Here is a 17,746-nt window from a genome sequence, read left to right on the forward strand (position 1 = left end):
CAGTCCATCAATGTCCAATGAAATACAACATGTCATTTCTTCTTATCATTGATTATAACCTCAATGAGACTCCTTGAAAATGAAAGCTGAGAAAGAAAACTACAAAATGTAATGATAATAAAACACTACTAATAATAATTGTATTTATAGACCAAAACCAGGTTACAAAGTGCTTTGCATTGGCTGCAAAATAAAACAAGCAGGTTATAAAATAGTATTGCAACATATTTTTGACTTCTTAGAGTTATTACCCAGCTTTCTCACTCATTAGTAAGAAACTAAGCTGGGTAATGACCTAGCTGATTGAAAATCTTGTGTCTGGTTGGTTGAAACCCCTCAACAACAGTAATCAATTCTGGATAGCATAAGCAACACTAAGGACAACCTTATCACACATGTTACAGATATGAAATCAGCAGAAAGCACTGTATTTGTGTTTACCAGTCAGCTGCAAGTTACCTGCAAAACGTCTGGTCTTTAGTGGATCCTTTTTCAGACTCAGGTGGTCATCAGTTTTGATATTCTTTTTCTCCCTGCAGGATCTCTTCAGTAAGTCAGACCCATTTTTGGAAATTTACCGAATCAATGACGATGAAACCGAACAGCTTGTCCACAGAACTGAGGTAAATATAAACGCATTCCCTCCTGTCTTCCAACAACATCTGTGTCTATCACTTTACCTCGAATGAAATGTTTTCCTTGGCAAACAGGTGATTAAAAACAACCTGAATCCTGTGTGGGAGCCTTTCAAAGTGTCTCTTATATCGCTGTGCAGCTGTGATGAGGACCGGAAGCTCAAGGTAAGAGGTAACTTTTAGTCCAAAGCAACAGAAATCAGTGACTCAGAAACTGGACAGCCAGTTTGTCTCAGCTGGAATCAAAAATCAGGGTTGGATAATGTGAAGGCATTTTTTATATACCTTGACCTGAAATAGAAAAGGGATTTGATTTGTGAGACCCGCTGAGGAAGGTTGTTAACAGTGTTTTTTATGCATGCAACAGTGCCTCGTGTGGGATTACGACTCCAGGGGGAAGCACGACTTCATCGGCGAGTTCTACGCCACTTTCAGGGAAATGCAGAAAATTTCCAGTGGAAATAAGGTCAGTGAATGAAGAGGCGGAGTAGAGAGACATGAGGAGAGACATCTATATGAAACAATTTTCATCCAATTATTGTTCTCATGTCATACTCCTGAATCCATCACAAAGAGAGCAAACGCTTTAGACATATCCCCATACGTTGTTTTTTTGTCTCCCTTTAACTTGGTTTCTGTCAGGTGACGTGGGATTGTGTGAATCCCAAGTACAAACAGAAGAAGAGAAACTATAAAAATTCAGGAGTTGTCATCCTCAGTGACCTTAAGGTAGGAATCTACAGCAGGAAATACTCTTTTCTATAAATAAATGACAATCTTCTCACTGTACATCTTAATGAGAACATTTTCTTGGCTGTTTACACAAGGGACATATTTAGCTTCCTTTGCTTTGACAAGATATATCTCTTTATTTTAGCCTTTACAGTCAACAGATTCTTTGAGTTAATGATGTTTTAATGAGCAGATAAATCCATAAGCTTGGTCTTCTAAGGTTTGCCTTATAGATGTGTGCATATATATATTTATTTTTCTTTCTTGCAGCTCCACAGAGTCTACTCCTTCTTAGATTACATCATGGGAGGATGCCAGATCCACTTCACGGTAATTTGAGCAGTCTGCTTTTAATGCTGCTTCACTCTTTTACCCTTGTGAATTATCTCATCCCATTTTTAATACTGAAACTATCGGTGCTGTGTGTGTGTGTGTGTGTGTGTGTGTGTGTGTGTGTGTGTGTGTGTGTGTGTGTGTGTGTGTGTGTGTGTGTGTGTGTGTGTGTGTGTCTGTCTTAGTTTGTGATGCTAATTGAGAAACTTTGGTAAAGTTGTCTCCAGTGGTTCATTAAGGTGTAGTTTATCTTAGAATTCCTAAATGTGAAACTTACAGCGAGCAAAGTTGGTCATTAAAAAAGTACTACACTTAAGAACAAACCTACGGCACTTGTGCTTTATTTTTTTTTTTTAAATCCCACCTTAACATTGTACTCAAATCATTGGGAACTATTACTCTTTTAACTTCTACATTTACTGACCTATAGGTTTATAGAGAGTTTGATTAAATCCTTTTTTTAGTTGTAAATGCATATCTAACTGTTCTCAGGATTTCTAGAAACCACATAAATCAATTAACTAATTAAGAAAACTATCAATCTTCATCCTTACTGAAAGTATAGTCTTTAATTAGATTTCAATGAAAACAGTGGAGTTCCACCTTAACCAATTAGACTTTAGACTTTAGACTTTATTGTCCCCTTGGGGAAATTCTTTTCCACAGCGCCTTCCTGCATTTCCACAGACATAGACAAACAGAACATACACTGTTGGCTCAACAAACTCTCCACCAAGACATCAACACTCAGACAGAGTTGTGTAATTCAGCAAGGCCTTTTGTTCAGGCTCGCTATAACAGCAGGGATCAGGCTTTTGCCAAGGCGAGCCCTTCTGCAACTCAGTGCTCTGTATTGCGTCCTGAGGGGAGTGGGATGAGGAGGGTGTTTAGTGGATGTGTGATGTCCAATAAAGTAAAACCTGTCTTCAGAATAGTGTCTTAAAACAAAATTCCAATGATATACTTCTCAAATTCTTCATTAAGTTCCTTTCTTTCATTATTTCACATAGCTTTGTTTTCAATCAGTAGTTTGACATGAAGAAAAGTATTAGTTCAGTGAGCTTTGAATACATTTCATCAATTGAAGGATCAGAATATTTTATCCTCCTTTGAAAGTTGAATTATGAGATCTTTTCATCCCTGAAACTTCGCTGACAGTGTCCTCGGTTCGTTTTCTTGTTGTAGGCAGCTGCATGGAATAAATTCCAACCTCCTTTAAACTCTTGCCCTTTGGTCTGCTCTCACTGCTCCCTCTCATTCTGTGGCTGGATTATTACTGAAGCAGTGAATATTAATCATGAGGACTGCTGTGGTGGGTGCAGTGCCTTCCTTGTTGAAATAGCTGGGCTGCTTAGATCTGCAGTGTAGGGGAGCTGTGGCTGCTTCAATCTACTGCGTGTGGGAGTAAAAAGTACAAATTCTTACCACTGATAAGATAATTTATGCTGCCATTTGGCATATTTTGGGCCAGCTCACTCAGTATGATATAATAACCAGCCAAATACAAGTTAAGAAGCAGAAAACGAATACTTTTTGTCAGATTGTTTATGTTACGTCTCCTTTCCACCAGGTTGCCATTGACTTCACAGCGTCCAATGGAGACCCGAGGAACAGCTGCTCTTTGCACTACATAAACCCTTACCAGCCCAACGAGTACCTGAAGGCTCTGATCGCAGTGGGAGAGATCTGTCAGGACTATGATAGGTTTGTCAGTCTTTTGTTTCTCTGTAAAGGCTCTTTGGTGCCTGGGTGGGGGGTTGTCCGTGTCCCCTGCAGTGAAATAGACCTGTAAAGTGCCTCTTACCCGCTGTTTCAGTGGGATCTCTCACTCTAAAACGAGCCACTCCATCTTAACCACAGTGCACAGGATTGTAAAAGGAATCATGGAACACTGGAACAGGATTGCAGCCGAATCCAGCCGGCTAGTACATCTCTGCTCATCGTGTTGTTAGAAATAATGGGACTGAACTATTGACCATGAGTTCTACTCTCTGATTTAATTCCTCCCTGAAATATATTTTGAATTTTAAATCCTCTCTCTGGAGTAACAAGCCTCACATTGTCAACAAAGTAGCTAGTCAGCTCGCTGCACAAATGCAAGCTTGTTTTTTTTTTTGTCCACATCGTGTTCAAATTTGCAAGTCAATGTAGATTTACTTTAAGCTAAGTTACGCCTGAGAAAGTGTTTGTACCTGTGAAAAGTAGAGCAAACAAATTAGGCCTCTGGTGCCATTACTTATGCATGAGGCTAATGTAGGACTGAAGCTGGTGGCTTGAAGAGGCAGCAGTCAAGGACACCGGCAGAAAATTCTGAACCAGTACGTCCCGGTTTAAAGTATCCGTTCATTTCCTGGTTTTGACAGTTCATCAGAGAGATGACATGTAGACCTTTGTATCAGCCACAGGCTTTCAAGTCCTGTGCAGACATCAGATTTGTTGCTGACAGCTTTTTGGCAGAGATTTCAAAACCAACAGTTAGGGAAATGATGGATATGATTGGATAATTATAGTTTGCTGCACTCATTAATGCAATTTTTTAATCTTGCTTGACTTACCTGCATAAGCTCCCATCACACACCAACACTCCAGTGCAAATTAGTCCATTTTCACTGTGTCGGTTGGTACATGAGATATCTCTGAACCTGTGAGCAGATTTCTGGAAAAAGAATAAACAGGGGACCTTTATGTCTCTTTGAACTACTGATGTTCTTGAAGGGGGAAAGACATTACAACAGTTGGACACATATGCTGTCATTTATGGACAGCATGCAGAATAGAAAAAAGAGGGGTTAAATTAAAGGGTTAAAATAAAATATTAAGATAGATGCACGGAGTTACATTTTTATGCTACATATCACCCTTGGAGGATGGTGTATTTTTTAACCATTTTAAGAAAAAAGATTCAAGGTGCACTTTTTGTTTAGATTGGGAATATGGCATGAGGTGGTGGCATCCCTGGCTCAATCTGAGCCCTTGGTTGCACATCTTAATTTCCCTTCTCCAAAACGTGTGTTCTTGTTGTTGATTAAAGTCACTCTCCAGGAAAGGGAAATACAAATGAAGCTATATTGTAGAATATAATAGAACTTTATTGGTCCAAAATGTTGAAAATTGTCTTTGGCGTCATAGAAAAACACACAATGACACAGATGACAAACGAGACAACCTGTAATATCAGCAAGAGATTAGGAAAGCAATAACTACTGTCATTGTGGTTCACTTAGAAAAAAAAGTATTTGAAAAGTTGGAATTTAAAAAGTCTAATTTAAAGAAACGTTATAATTTCATAAGGGGGTCATTGGCAAATCCAGAGTCAACATAATGCATATAGAAAAAAAAAACTGTTATTAAAGTTGGAAAACTTGGGCTATGGTTTTGTTGATTTAATAATTTAATCGTGCTTTGACAAATTACTTTTTATAAACATTTTTGGTGGCTTGTGGCAGTCTGAAGCGCCGACCTGTGGAAGCAGTTTAAAATGGGAATACATTTGATGGGATGAGTTATTATATATTATGTTGAGGGCTTTTTCAGGATAAACAACATGTATACAATATGAAGAACATTTGAAATATCATATGAATTCTTCTTCAACATTTGCAACTATAGGGCTGTCGTGATATCAGATTCTCACCTCACGATTATTATAACTCAGGGAAAAAAAATACTAAAACAAAGGAAAGGAAAACTAGTGTTGAGCGACAGGTTGCTTTATAAACTTCACAAATAAATGCTATTGACTTACTTATGTGGTCATCATCCATTTCTAATGATGTTCAAAGTTATTTTTCAATACAAGTAGGCAGCACCATGACAGTGACTATGCATTAAATAGAAACTCATCACCCTTTTACGTGTCATTCTGTATTACAAGTTATCCACAAACCTCGTCTTTTTCATGAAATCTTAAAAACAATGTAACTGGAGAGGGAACTGATTTTGGTTATGGGTTAGGAACCTCATTTTAATCTGACATGTCCTTTGACAAGCTTTGCACCACAGCAGTAACCACAAACCAGGGTAAAGGCTAGCTAGCTGGTTACTGAGTCTTATTCTTCTGCTGCTTCTTTTTCTCCCCTCTGTTTTGTGGCGTGGGGCAACCAGCATAAAGAATCACTCCCACCTCCCACCATGCTTCTGTTAGATACACTGTGTTACCACATGCTCATGTTTAGCACAACATCAATATCAAAATGTTTTTAAAAGACAGTTATAGTGAACACTGGCACATTGTGGCAGCCCTATTTGAGACCATACATTGGTGCCTCCTCTATCTGGATGTACTAGACTGGTGACTGCTGTGCTCATATGATGATACAGAATAAATTCAGAGACAGGAAATGGAAAGTCTTGGTTCCAAACACACATGCCAAAATAAAAAAAAAAAGCACACCCACACTCTTTAGCATAAGCCTGTCTGTTTGTACAGTGCTAGCAGTCTTGCATGTACTTCACAGCCTCTGTTCACACTGCTATCTGCTTTTGCTTTCTCCTGTGGATAACTCAACAGTTTAGTTTCCTATCAGCATCTGCTGTCACTACAGGTCTTCCTTCTTTGCTCGCACAGGCTCATTACCCTGAACTAAAGAGGAGGACATGCAGAGATCTGGGCTGACACCAGCATAACAGCCACTTCAATAAGGTGTGGGAGGCACTGTGGCTGTAGAAATAACACTGTGGTTTGGAATCAGATGTTAAGACAGAGGAGATGCAGAGTAGAGGCTGTTTAAGGAATCATTACAAGCACTGAAAGCCTTTGACTTCTGGTTGATGTAAGTGTTAATACATATGGATGACATGCTATTAAGAACTGGCCTCAGGCAAACACTTTATTTGAAGATCCTGATTGACTAATTGAGAACAAATATTAAACAATTTACAAATGTATGAAAAACTAATAAAAATTGCAAGCAAGCCTGCAGGTATTCTCTAATTAGAGGAAGACTGTTCATAATATATTTCAGAGAAAGACCCTCTCATCTGTCAAAACTAAGCCAGATGAGGATTAACACTTCTGATTTATGCAGATCCTTCTATTGAGTATCAGGGGAGCACTGTCTGGTTAATTATAGCATCTTGGAGATAGCATTGGAGACGCACAACAACAAAAAAACCCTGCATAAAATCTAGTGTGTCCTCCTCATAGCTCCATCATTGCCATCATGTTGTTTACATAGATACACGGGGAGCATCATACATGGAAACATACCTCTGAGTGTGGGCAGCCCTTCCCTCTTAAGTTGGAGTCATTAGTGAGGTGTAACATGTGGGCAAGCAAACCTTTTAGCCTTTAGTGAATATAGGTGATGTGGGATTTTTAGAGTCCTTGCAGAGGAGTGCATTATGGAGCTTGAGTGACGAGCTTTTGTCTGTGTGGGCAGAAGCTCGTTTACTTTGCTGAGAGGGCTATTACAGCGGGCACATTTCCCCGTGGCTCCTCACATTTGCGGACAAATAGAGGGAAACGAGGACCTACATACACTTTATGGCGAGATTGAATGATGAAAATGAGTAGCCAGCAGCCTTGTCTATCCTCCTGTCTCTGCTAAAGTTGCTTTGTCATGCATTTTAAGACACAATTAGGTTGTGCATATAGAAATATTTTCATTGGAGCTCCAAGGATGAATTTTTAATGCATGTGAATAATCAATTTTTCCAGATGTTGACCATGATAGAGTATATTAAATAGAATACGAATCAGGAGGCTTTTTTTTTTTCTTTTTTTTTTTGTGATTTTTTTGTTTTATTAACATATACACACTCACACACAATAGACACAAGACACCATGAAAAATAAAACAGGCAGGGTTGCAGATCTAAAGGATCCTTAGATGCTAACAATAGTGACATCTATAAAAAAAAAAGGAAGGCTTCCCCTGCTTCCAAAAGATTCCACGGTCTAACAATCATAACTTAGTTTAAAAAGATAAAAAAATAAAAAAAACAACAAAAGAGAACACCAATAGAAACACACACACACACACACACACACACACACACACACACACACACACACACACACACACACACACACACAAACACACACACACACACACACACACACCATAAATAATAGTACAAATATGGACACTATGTTAATAGTAAGGAATAAAATAATCATAATAAAAAAAGTTGGGTGGGACACAGTCAAATTGTTGATTAAAATACAGAAAAAGCACATACATTACATTATTACATTATAATGTGTATACACACATATACATTATTATCATAGCAGCAAAGATTATGAGTAACGTAGTTAGGTCTCATCAAACGACAGAAATGGATTCCACACTTTAAGAAAGTAGTTATATGAATTATGTCTTTTGCAGCGAGTTTGTTCCATTTTAACGATAGAGTGCATTTCATTGAGCCATCTCCTGAAACATGGGGACACCGGAGACTTCAGGAATCAGGATGCTTTGAGCAAGAATGAGTCCTACATTTCAACTTTTCTTAAAATGTTTCCTCAAGGGTATTGGCCATGCCATCCCCTACTTTCCACGACTCTATCCACTGTCCTGTCCTCTCAGTAAAGGCATAAAAAAGCCCAAAAAATAATCTTAGAAAGTTCTTCCATAATAGTGAGCTGGCAAAACTAATATGGTACCAAAAACACAGTTTATTTTTCTGATTATTTTGCCTCTATTTGAACACGCCTCAGGGTGTTTGAAAGGTCACAATAGTGGGAGTTAGGCCTGCATTCATTGGATGGTGGTTAGTTTGATGAAAATTTAGCAAGAAAATTAAGCTGAAAACATCCAAATATTGAAGGTGAGTTAAAGCAGAGGCATCTTTTGATTCTGTTACATCAGCTACAGAAACTTGCCGCTAACTGAATGCTTTCCATTTGTCTGGAACATTGTTACTGGAGTGCTTTTCTATCTGGACACAGAACAGCACATTATCCAGGACATGTGGAGAGGCTGCATTACAGGGAATAAGAGTTGGACTCATTCATATGTTTATCTTTTTTTTTTTTTTCTTGGAACAGAGGATAATGATGGTAACAAAATACCAGCTCAAATTCTCCAGAGCCTACAGGCTGTTTCTGTTGCCATTTGCAGCCGCTGTAAATATAATACTGCAAGGTTATGGGAACAGATAGACATAATCATCTCTCTCCTTGAAGTTCTTTGAGGAGGAGGAGGAGGAGGAAGAGGGAAATAATATTTCTGATTAAAGAAAAATTCCCTCTTTGTTTTGATGTTTGGATAGTGCCTGTGCTGCTGCAATATTTGCAATCATTATATTGGAACAACAAATTGTTTTCAAAGTGAGGTTTCACGCAGTTTATTTCATACCCAGAGAGTGTAAAAATCATCACTCTGTCGGCATTTATACAAGTCCACACCCATCAAAGTTAATTAAACACTTGTGATGGCTCTGAAAGGTTGCCTCAAAGCCATATTAGCTTCATGGGTGGACAAACCACTCCCCAGTCTCCACTTGTCAACACAACAAATAAATCAACACGTACTGTGCCGCAAACGCTGCTGTGTGACCTTTGGTGCACCCACTCCACATCCACAGTAAAAGACTTTAACACATAGTTTCAAATGTTTGTGTCCCAATACAAAAAAGTAAACCAGTAGAGCTGGAGATGTTGTTTGCAGCAGGCTCTGGTCTGGAGAATTTGCGGTTGTTTTGTTGGTGATAAAGGCATTGTAGAGTGTTCTGATAAGGGAGGCAGCCATTAGAGTCAGCAAACAATCACTGATGCGTCTGAAAACAAGCTGTGGCAGCTCTTATCCTGGATGCCACAAAGTCCAGTGTGCTAAAACACACAAAGTGTTATCAGTCTAATGTGTATTTAGGAAACAGTATGCATCATTGAACTTCGTTGAGTTGAATAAGTACTCCAGGAATTTTGAACTTCACAAACTTCATCAAATAAACACTGATGATAAATAATAATCCCTAATTGATTTAAGAATTCTATTTGATTCTGTTAAGATATTCAAGTTGTACCAAAACCTGACCAAACTGTGAAAGTTAAGCATAAACCATGAGTTCATAATTATAACCATGAATGAAGGTCCAGTAGTTTTCTGTGTGTCACTGCTGGCCTATTGTTAAACCGATGACTGGAAGGTGAGTTAGCACCATAATATGAAAAAATCTAACATGTTCACAGATTGTGAAGCCATGATATTTGGAGCTCCCTCTACTGACGGGCTGCAGTATAGGTCTTAAACCCTGCCTCCTTCATGTAAACAGATTGAATATGGGTCAAGTATAAAATTGAAATACACATCAAATTAATTTAATTTCTGTCATTGCAATTAGTTCTTTCCATTATGATTTATGTTCAAGTGTTCATTGTCCTGAGAAGTTTAGTTTAATTAGTGATTTGACATTAAAAAGATGATTGATTGACAGTTCTGTTGACAAATGCAGGCTTGTGCTGTGTTCTGTACTGTATTAGCAGAGTCAAGGAGGAGTGGTGAGAGAAAACGTAACCAACATAAGAAAAGAGTCATTGAGTTTGTATAGTCATGACTGTCTGCTTCAAATGAACACCAGAATCTACTCTAACTGTACTCACCTGAGGGATCTTTGACATTTGGTAAGGTTATGTATGCTTTGGTTAGAGAAAGGGATCTGACGACTACCAGCCAGATCACTTCAGTGCATGTCTTGACTGCACTCGTGCAGTATGTCAGCACCCATCTGGGGCATGGCAGTATTTTAACTTCATATAGTGCAGTGTCCATATTGATATACAGTAAATGATTAGTATGATAATATCTGTATCAAGAGCAGGATTTTAATGAAACCTACGATGAGCTAGAAAGTCCACACAGAATACCGTGCTTTCATTATGTGTCTAAAAGGTGTGTTTGTTGTTGTTGTTGTTGTTGTTGAAAGACAGGTAAAAGCCTTGCCCTTTGAAAGAGTGGTGACATGAAAATTATTTGAAAGAAGGCTTGTATGTCATGAAGTTGTTTGAGATCATTGTTGCTAGTAGTAATATTAAGCATCATATTAAATCTATAATGTCTGAGGAAAACTTCTAGACATCTACTGTGTGTCATTGAACGATCAAGTGAGGATCAATCCCCATAGAAATGTATTCAGGAATGCTTGCAAGGAATTTGTCTTTTTCTCCTCCATACTGTGCCACTGATTGAGTTTGCACACCTCAAATGTCACATTTGTTGTTGTTGACGAATAGGAAGCTGTCTGATAGTGGTTCATATTCCTTAAAACAACCTGAAGCTTCTCTTTGGAGTTAAATTATTGCATCCATGTCCTGTAGTGTCCATGCTATGAAATCCAGCTTTTCATTCCAATGTGGGAATTTTTTAGAGGCTCTAACGTGGATACTTTTATGCTCAGATTTCAGATTTTTAAAAAAGCAGAGAGTACATATATTATGGTGCGTTATCTTGTAAAAAGGGAGTGGTTAAAGGCTCAGTCTTTGCCGTGTTTTGTCTGTGACAGAAACAGCTCAATCCAGCACTGCAGAGCCTCTTAGTGAAATATCCACCGATATAAATGGCAGGATGAAAAATGGAGAGGATGAAGACTGTTAGAAGCTCTTTGAACAGGTGCAAACACAGGCTGCAGGGACTGTAGGACGGATTTCAAATTGTAATTCAAGCTTTTAACATTTATGAAATGCAAACAAGCGGAGGGTTTGCCCTTGGAAACGTGAACAGATGGATAAGTCATCAATATTTATCATTCTCAAATGCCAGCCCAGATTAAACTGCTGTTAATGTATAACTGATTCATCGTCTTATCGTTTCAGTGACAAAAGATTTTCAGCTTTGGGATTTGGTGCCAGAATCCCACCAAATTATGAGGTGAGTATCTCTGTTCATATCTCTTTCCTTCCTTTGTTTTTGTGTCTGAACATTATAATCATTGTTATGCATAATGTATATTCATGTGCTCTTATCAGATCCCGGTGTTTCCCAGCACCCTGGGATTTCACACTGAGCGAGCTGATTTCCATTACCTGTTGGATGACATAATTTGTCAATCCGTCAAAATTTCACATTTAAAAGTAATTAGTGAGTTTATTTTTATTCATAAGCCCCTTTTCCTAAAATATCAACTTGTCTTGAGAAAATAACCCGTTACCATGACATAAAAGCCTGCAGTGTTGAGGCTCCATTTGCATAAGAATTCATGAGTTTCAGAGCATTTGTTTAAGCAAATTGGACTTAGAGAACCAAAAGCCCTAAGTGATTCTGAATAGAGCCCTTGGGGGATGTCAGGCATGTGAAGAATGAGTGCACATGCACATGCACGCACACACGAACCGCACAGAAACACACACGCATATTTATCAAACAAGAACAGCCTGTGTTTGATGTAAGATTTCACTTTGTGCTGAAATGAAACACTGATCATTATTATTTCAGTCGTGAAAAAAAATGGTTTCTCATTTAATACAAACTATTAATTTCCAAATTTAGCATGAGAGAGATAATGATGACTCTGAGTCATGGTAATAATCACCCAGCCAAAGGGCCAACAGATATTTAGCTGTGCAAAAGTAACAAGCCTGTGCAATAAACATGGCCTGTTAGGTTTTTTCAGTGAGGAGTTTTTTTTACTGGTGATGAAACAGACCGGAATTAACAGTGCAGACTCTCTATAACCTACACAAGCAAACAACAGGATAAACAGTCTGTGTATTGTTCTTTTTAATGCCTATAAACATTTAAGGAGGAAGGTGTCAGACAACACCATTTATAGCATGCTGAAGAAACAGCCTTTTTTTTTACTTTTACCACAGCAAAGATTCCCAGTTAATCATACATTCATCTTTTAAAAGAAAACAGGATGAGTTTTTTTTTTGTTATAAAACTTGACTTACACATATACAGGACTAAATCAGCAAAGACGTAAGGGGTACTGCTTTGTCCAAACTTGACACAAATAGGAAGTTCCTCACAGGAGCTTTAAGGGCTTGAAATATGTTTTCAAGTCTTACACAAAGTATTTTAGACACTCTTTTTATAACCTTAAAAATCTGATGATGCATTGCACCAGTCATAGCTTTAGTTTAAAGAGAACATCTGTAGGTGGTATTAAGAGTTTACAGGTTCTGTTAAACATTGTTGGGTGAAACCGCCCTCATTTGGTGCAGTTTTTGTTGCTGGTTTGTAAACTGTCTATTAAATCTCTCTTTATTTGCCTCCAAGCAGTCTCTAATATAGTTTGTTTGTATCCTCAAAGCATACTGATGAACCAAAGATGTTATGTTAAAAGCCAGAGTACTATAAAATGCATCTGCTTATTGCAAACTATTCAGGGATATTATTTATACTTATGCAAATTCTTTGACAACCAATGTGACCACTATGCACACAAGCATTATAAGCAAGCCTTTTTCCCACATTTACATTGTGCTGTGCAGACTGAATGAACTTTGGTAGTTATTTCAGGCCATCAAGAAGTATGTGACAGCCATCCCACTGAAACCCTTTATATAGCTCCTCCTATGACGCCTCTTTTCCTCCGCGCTCGACTTGCCTCATGATTTATTGGCAAATTCTAATAAAGCTCTAAATCAGATCTTTCCTTGTGACCGTCATGTAATAAAAGACAACTTACACAAAACACTCAACAGAACCCCTGACCATGACCACTATGATCAATATCTCATTTTGAAATGTGCAGACCTGACTTCCAACTTAGCCAATACAAAATAAATGTGTTCACAATTAAGGAACAATTTTCATGGTTTATAAAATCTCACATTGAAATATTTATTTATGCTTCCTCATCAACCCAACAGATTATTTAATGCACTAGGCAAGGAGAGAAAGCTAAAATACAACATTATAAAACTGAAGGACACTCTGTGGTACAGTAACAGAAAAGGCACAGGTGTGACTAATAACATTACCGATGCTTAATAATGCTTCAGCACATCCATCAGGCATGAAATTTAACTAGCCTGCACAATACCCAGGCCTTACAGCTGAAATAAAGACAGCCATAACAAATGTTATTAGTTACACCTGAATGTTTCCTGCTAGATCATGTCCAAAGGTCTGCCATGAAACAAGCCTGTTGGATTAGTTACAAAGCAGTGTCTTTTTTTCCACAGTGGCCAAAACCATGGTCTGTTTGATTATTTTCTATCTATCTTTAAAGTGGTTAAATTCAGACTGTTGTGTTAATAAGGAATGACTTTTAAAAAAGTAGCCAGCTGGAGAGGAGTCAGTTCACGATCTGGCTCACAGTTAGAAGAGGAAGTTTTGCTGTGGGTGAAGAGAAAGCAGAATTGGGGCCTTATTGTTTTAGTTTACCAGCCTGAAAATAAACATCTATCTGATGTCTGGTCGCAGAACATAAAGGTTTGATTTTTTACCATAAACTAGCTTTTGCAATTTAAAGGAAATGGGTGTTTGCATGATAGTGTATAGTCTGAAAAAGTGATTATTTAGGATTATTCAGGATATAGGACAACAGCAAAGCATTCAGATTGCAGATCAGTACATCATGTAAAAAAAACTCTTACTGCAAAACACACACTAATGGACCTCAATGATCAGATGTAATTTTGCTCACTGCGGTTCCCTTGGCTCTGCTGAGCTTTTGATTGTTCCAGTTCTACCTGGTCTTAATACATGGCCTTTATTGACAAATAATGTGTCATACCGAGATGGCATGTCACCTTTATCTATAAATGTTGTAGAGAGAAAATGTCAGGTGACAAGACAGTGTGCACAGAAAGGAGGTTAGTGTGGATGGATGAGTCTTCAAACCAAATAACAACAATAACGTTGAAGAAACTAAACTGTCACAACAAAATAACCCAAACCATAATCCATCCATCCATTATCTTGATGGCTTATCCCGTTTGGGGTCATGGGGGTCTGGAGCCTATCCCAGCTGACTTTTGGGCGGAAGGCAGGGTACACCCTGGACAGGTCGCCAACCTATCACAGGGCAAACCAAACCATAATATTTTCTTTAATGTAAGTAAGTAGTTAGGCTGAGCTTAAACAAGATCCCACTTTTATACATTAGATCACTTCATGCTAAAACGATTGTTTTCAGCGATACCAGAGGTTTATGCTTTCACTTATTCCAAACACTGTAGCCATTTTCAGTGACTTCTGAACAGGCTTACAGTTGGAGAAGGTTTATCTCTGTCCCAAATCCCAGTATTTGACAATTTTCTTTCTCCATCTACAGGTGTCTCACGACTTTGCCATTAATTTCAACCCAGAAGACGATGAATGTGAAGGTAAGAAGAGTCTTTGTACACCAGTTACACCCCAAAAAGGGTCTCTCTGTGCCGATAATACCCAAATCTACATCTGTAATCAGGAAATATTGGCAATACATATAGTGATTTCTGTCATCATGCTCCCCATCATAAGTTAACTTATAAATGTAAAACCAATCATTTATATAAAATAATCTGATTGAAGTGCCTTAAATCATTATTGATTAGTTGTTGGAAAACAAATAAATAAACTAAATCTAAAACGTTGCTTCTTTGGATGATTTCACAGATAACATGATCAAGCTACTTGTTCTTTCCTGGATGCACTAAATGATTCATACGCCTGATTGAATACTTTGCTTGTTCACTGGACAACTCTATTAATGTGTCCTTCATTTCTCTCCCCTGCTCTCTTTAATCAGAGATCCAAGGAGTGGTTGAGGCATACCAGAACTGCCTTCCTAAGATCCAGCTGTACGGCCCAACAAATGTTTCCCCGATCATTAACAGGATAGCTAAGCTGGCAGCAGGCGATGGTAACATTAAAGATGCTTCTGTGAGTCTCCCTTTATAGTCTATAAAAAATATATATGGCTGTAATATGAGCGTTGTTGTTTTGCCTCCCACTGAGTTCCCAGAGTTAGTAGCCTCTAGTTCACCTTAGTGTTTTCAGAACGAATTAGTATTCTTTAATCATGGATTCAAGTCAAAGAGTCCATATTGTTGGTGTATATTCTAGACCTATATCCAGTTCGCTGACCCTTTGTGTTTTAGGAGTTACCTCATGAACTGCTCTTAAAGTGCCTAATAGAGTTACTGTGCTTATTATCTTTCCTTAATATCCCTTTGGGAGTTAAGCTATTATCTGTTTTCTCTCTTAGATTACCTGCGGCTGCACAGACATGGTGTTCTAAACCATTAGACTTCTGTTACTGTGCTGACCTTCATCTCATTATTCACTTCTCAGTGTTATTCCTTTTTTGATCAGTAAATGAGCCGCAGTAAACAAACAGGCTTTCAGGGCAGACATTAGATATTCACTCACTGAGGACATCCAGTAAAACAGCAGCAGTCAGAGAACCAACAAAGGAACCTTTATGCCTCTTCTGTTAACTATTAGAATGATTGCAATATATTGTGTCTTGTTAATATTCTTTCACTGTACTACTCGTATTATTCTGTTCAGTGGACACATGAAACTAATTTCACACGTACATGCATGCACGCTCAGAATCTGTCTTCGCTGAAGTTTGTGTTGTAGTATCTCTGTGTTTCATTTTTCTTCTCTTATGGACTTGATTCCTGTGAAACGCTTAAGCAAAGTGTCATACACATTATACTTATCTGCTGAGGAGAGGCTGTAAAATTAACCAAGACAGCATGAAAAGCCTACTTCAGACTACAACACACGCTGAGAGGTGTCCTTGCTCAAAACCACATGTAGCTGTAAAAAATGGGTTAATGTTCACATGGATTAATTCACACTGAGAGCTCTTATCTTTTTCCAGCGGTACCACATCCTGCTCATCCTCACCGATGGTGTAGTTACAGACATGGCGGACACACGTGAAGCCATTGTTCGAGCCTCCTACCAGCCTCTTTCCATAATAATTGTTGGTGTGGGCAATGCAGACTTCACAGACATGCAGATTTTGGATGGCGATGACGGAGTCCTACGCTCACCCAAGGGCGAGCCAGTCCTCAGGGACATTGTGCAGTTTGTGCCCTTCAGAGACTTCAAAACGGTCAGTCTGTTTCCTCCCTCTATCCATCCTTATTTGCTGACTTCAAGTTTTCTCTGAAATCCCTCACCCTTTTCGATTGCCATGCTTGTGAAGCTTGTGAAGACTCATGACGATGACGTTCTTCTATAACGACCCTCTCTCGTGTTATTCAAATGAGCAAACAGGATGCTGTTGCTGGCTTTGACAATCTTACAGATGGACATCATGGACTGGATGAGGTCCAGAATTATTCAAACAAGAACATATTTTCAGTGAAGCTGCATGCAAAATTTCAGCTCTGCAATTACAGTACATTACATTACTTTGTGTGCCAAACTAAATCATGTGTCACAGTATTTACAATACATATGATTAAAAAATGAAAAACCAAAGAAATTCAAATAAATTAGTATAATTACCTATTAGGGGTAACAAAGAGAGTTGAGGAGATTAGCATCGATATGATGTGAATCATGAGTGATGGTCTTCAAATCAGCCATTTACTCTCCTACAGAGCAAATCCCTGGTTGTAGAGCTTTAATGTCTTAAAAAGACACCTTAACAGGAAACATCTTTTTGCTAATCCTCCTCCAGTATCAGCCATGAGGACAAAACATTATGCAAAAAGAAAGTTATTAAGCCTCCTGTTATGTTGTGGGTCAAATTGACCCTTTTTAAAGTCTATTTTAGGTAATATATGCCTTCCAAACCAGCTAAATGCAGCATAAAAATCTGGGCAGCATGTGACAGAAGAGGTGTCGTGTTAATTTATCAACATCACTTCTTAAAAATAAGAAATTCAAAATGTAAAATACAATAAACAAAAATCTGTGTCATGTAAAACTATTGTATTTATATTTAGGGCTTTCCAATGTACATTAAAAATAAGTTTTAAGATGAATTTTAATGAAAAACGAGTGAGTTATCCTCATTGAACCCTGATCTGTGATAATTTAAGAACACCAATGGACTAAATCTTGATTTAATTGGTTAGTAATGGAGATACAAATTAGATTAAAAAAAAACGTGTATTGGGATTTTTTGGGGGTTCTGACACTTTTGGATAATTGAATATGCCCCGGGTCAAATCGACCCAGGAACATTATTGCTCTTCCAGAGAA

The 17,746-nt window shown here is 38.1% G+C and overlaps 1 protein-coding gene across 1 annotated transcript in view; it reads left to right on the plus strand.

The window, feature by feature from the left end:
- The window catches only part of cpne7 (copine VII), a 40,006-nt gene that overhangs the window by 17,322 nt on the left and 4,938 nt on the right, over window positions 1-17,746 (plus strand). Inside the window, exons 6-15 of the mRNA XM_034679422.1 lie at window positions 540-623; window positions 711-800; window positions 1,003-1,101; window positions 1,278-1,364; window positions 1,638-1,697; window positions 3,271-3,404; window positions 11,458-11,512; window positions 14,868-14,919; window positions 15,324-15,457; window positions 16,410-16,646. Of these exons, the coding sequence (XP_034535313.1) occupies window positions 540-623; window positions 711-800; window positions 1,003-1,101; window positions 1,278-1,364; window positions 1,638-1,697; window positions 3,271-3,404; window positions 11,458-11,512; window positions 14,868-14,919; window positions 15,324-15,457; window positions 16,410-16,646 (1,032 nt within the window). The remainder of the gene's footprint in view (window positions 1-539; window positions 624-710; window positions 801-1,002; window positions 1,102-1,277; window positions 1,365-1,637; window positions 1,698-3,270; window positions 3,405-11,457; window positions 11,513-14,867; window positions 14,920-15,323; window positions 15,458-16,409; window positions 16,647-17,746) is intronic.

This window comes from Notolabrus celidotus, chromosome 3, assembly GCF_009762535.1.
Source record: "Notolabrus celidotus isolate fNotCel1 chromosome 3, fNotCel1.pri, whole genome shotgun sequence".
Taxonomy (NCBI): domain Eukaryota; kingdom Metazoa; phylum Chordata; class Actinopteri; order Labriformes; family Labridae; genus Notolabrus; species Notolabrus celidotus.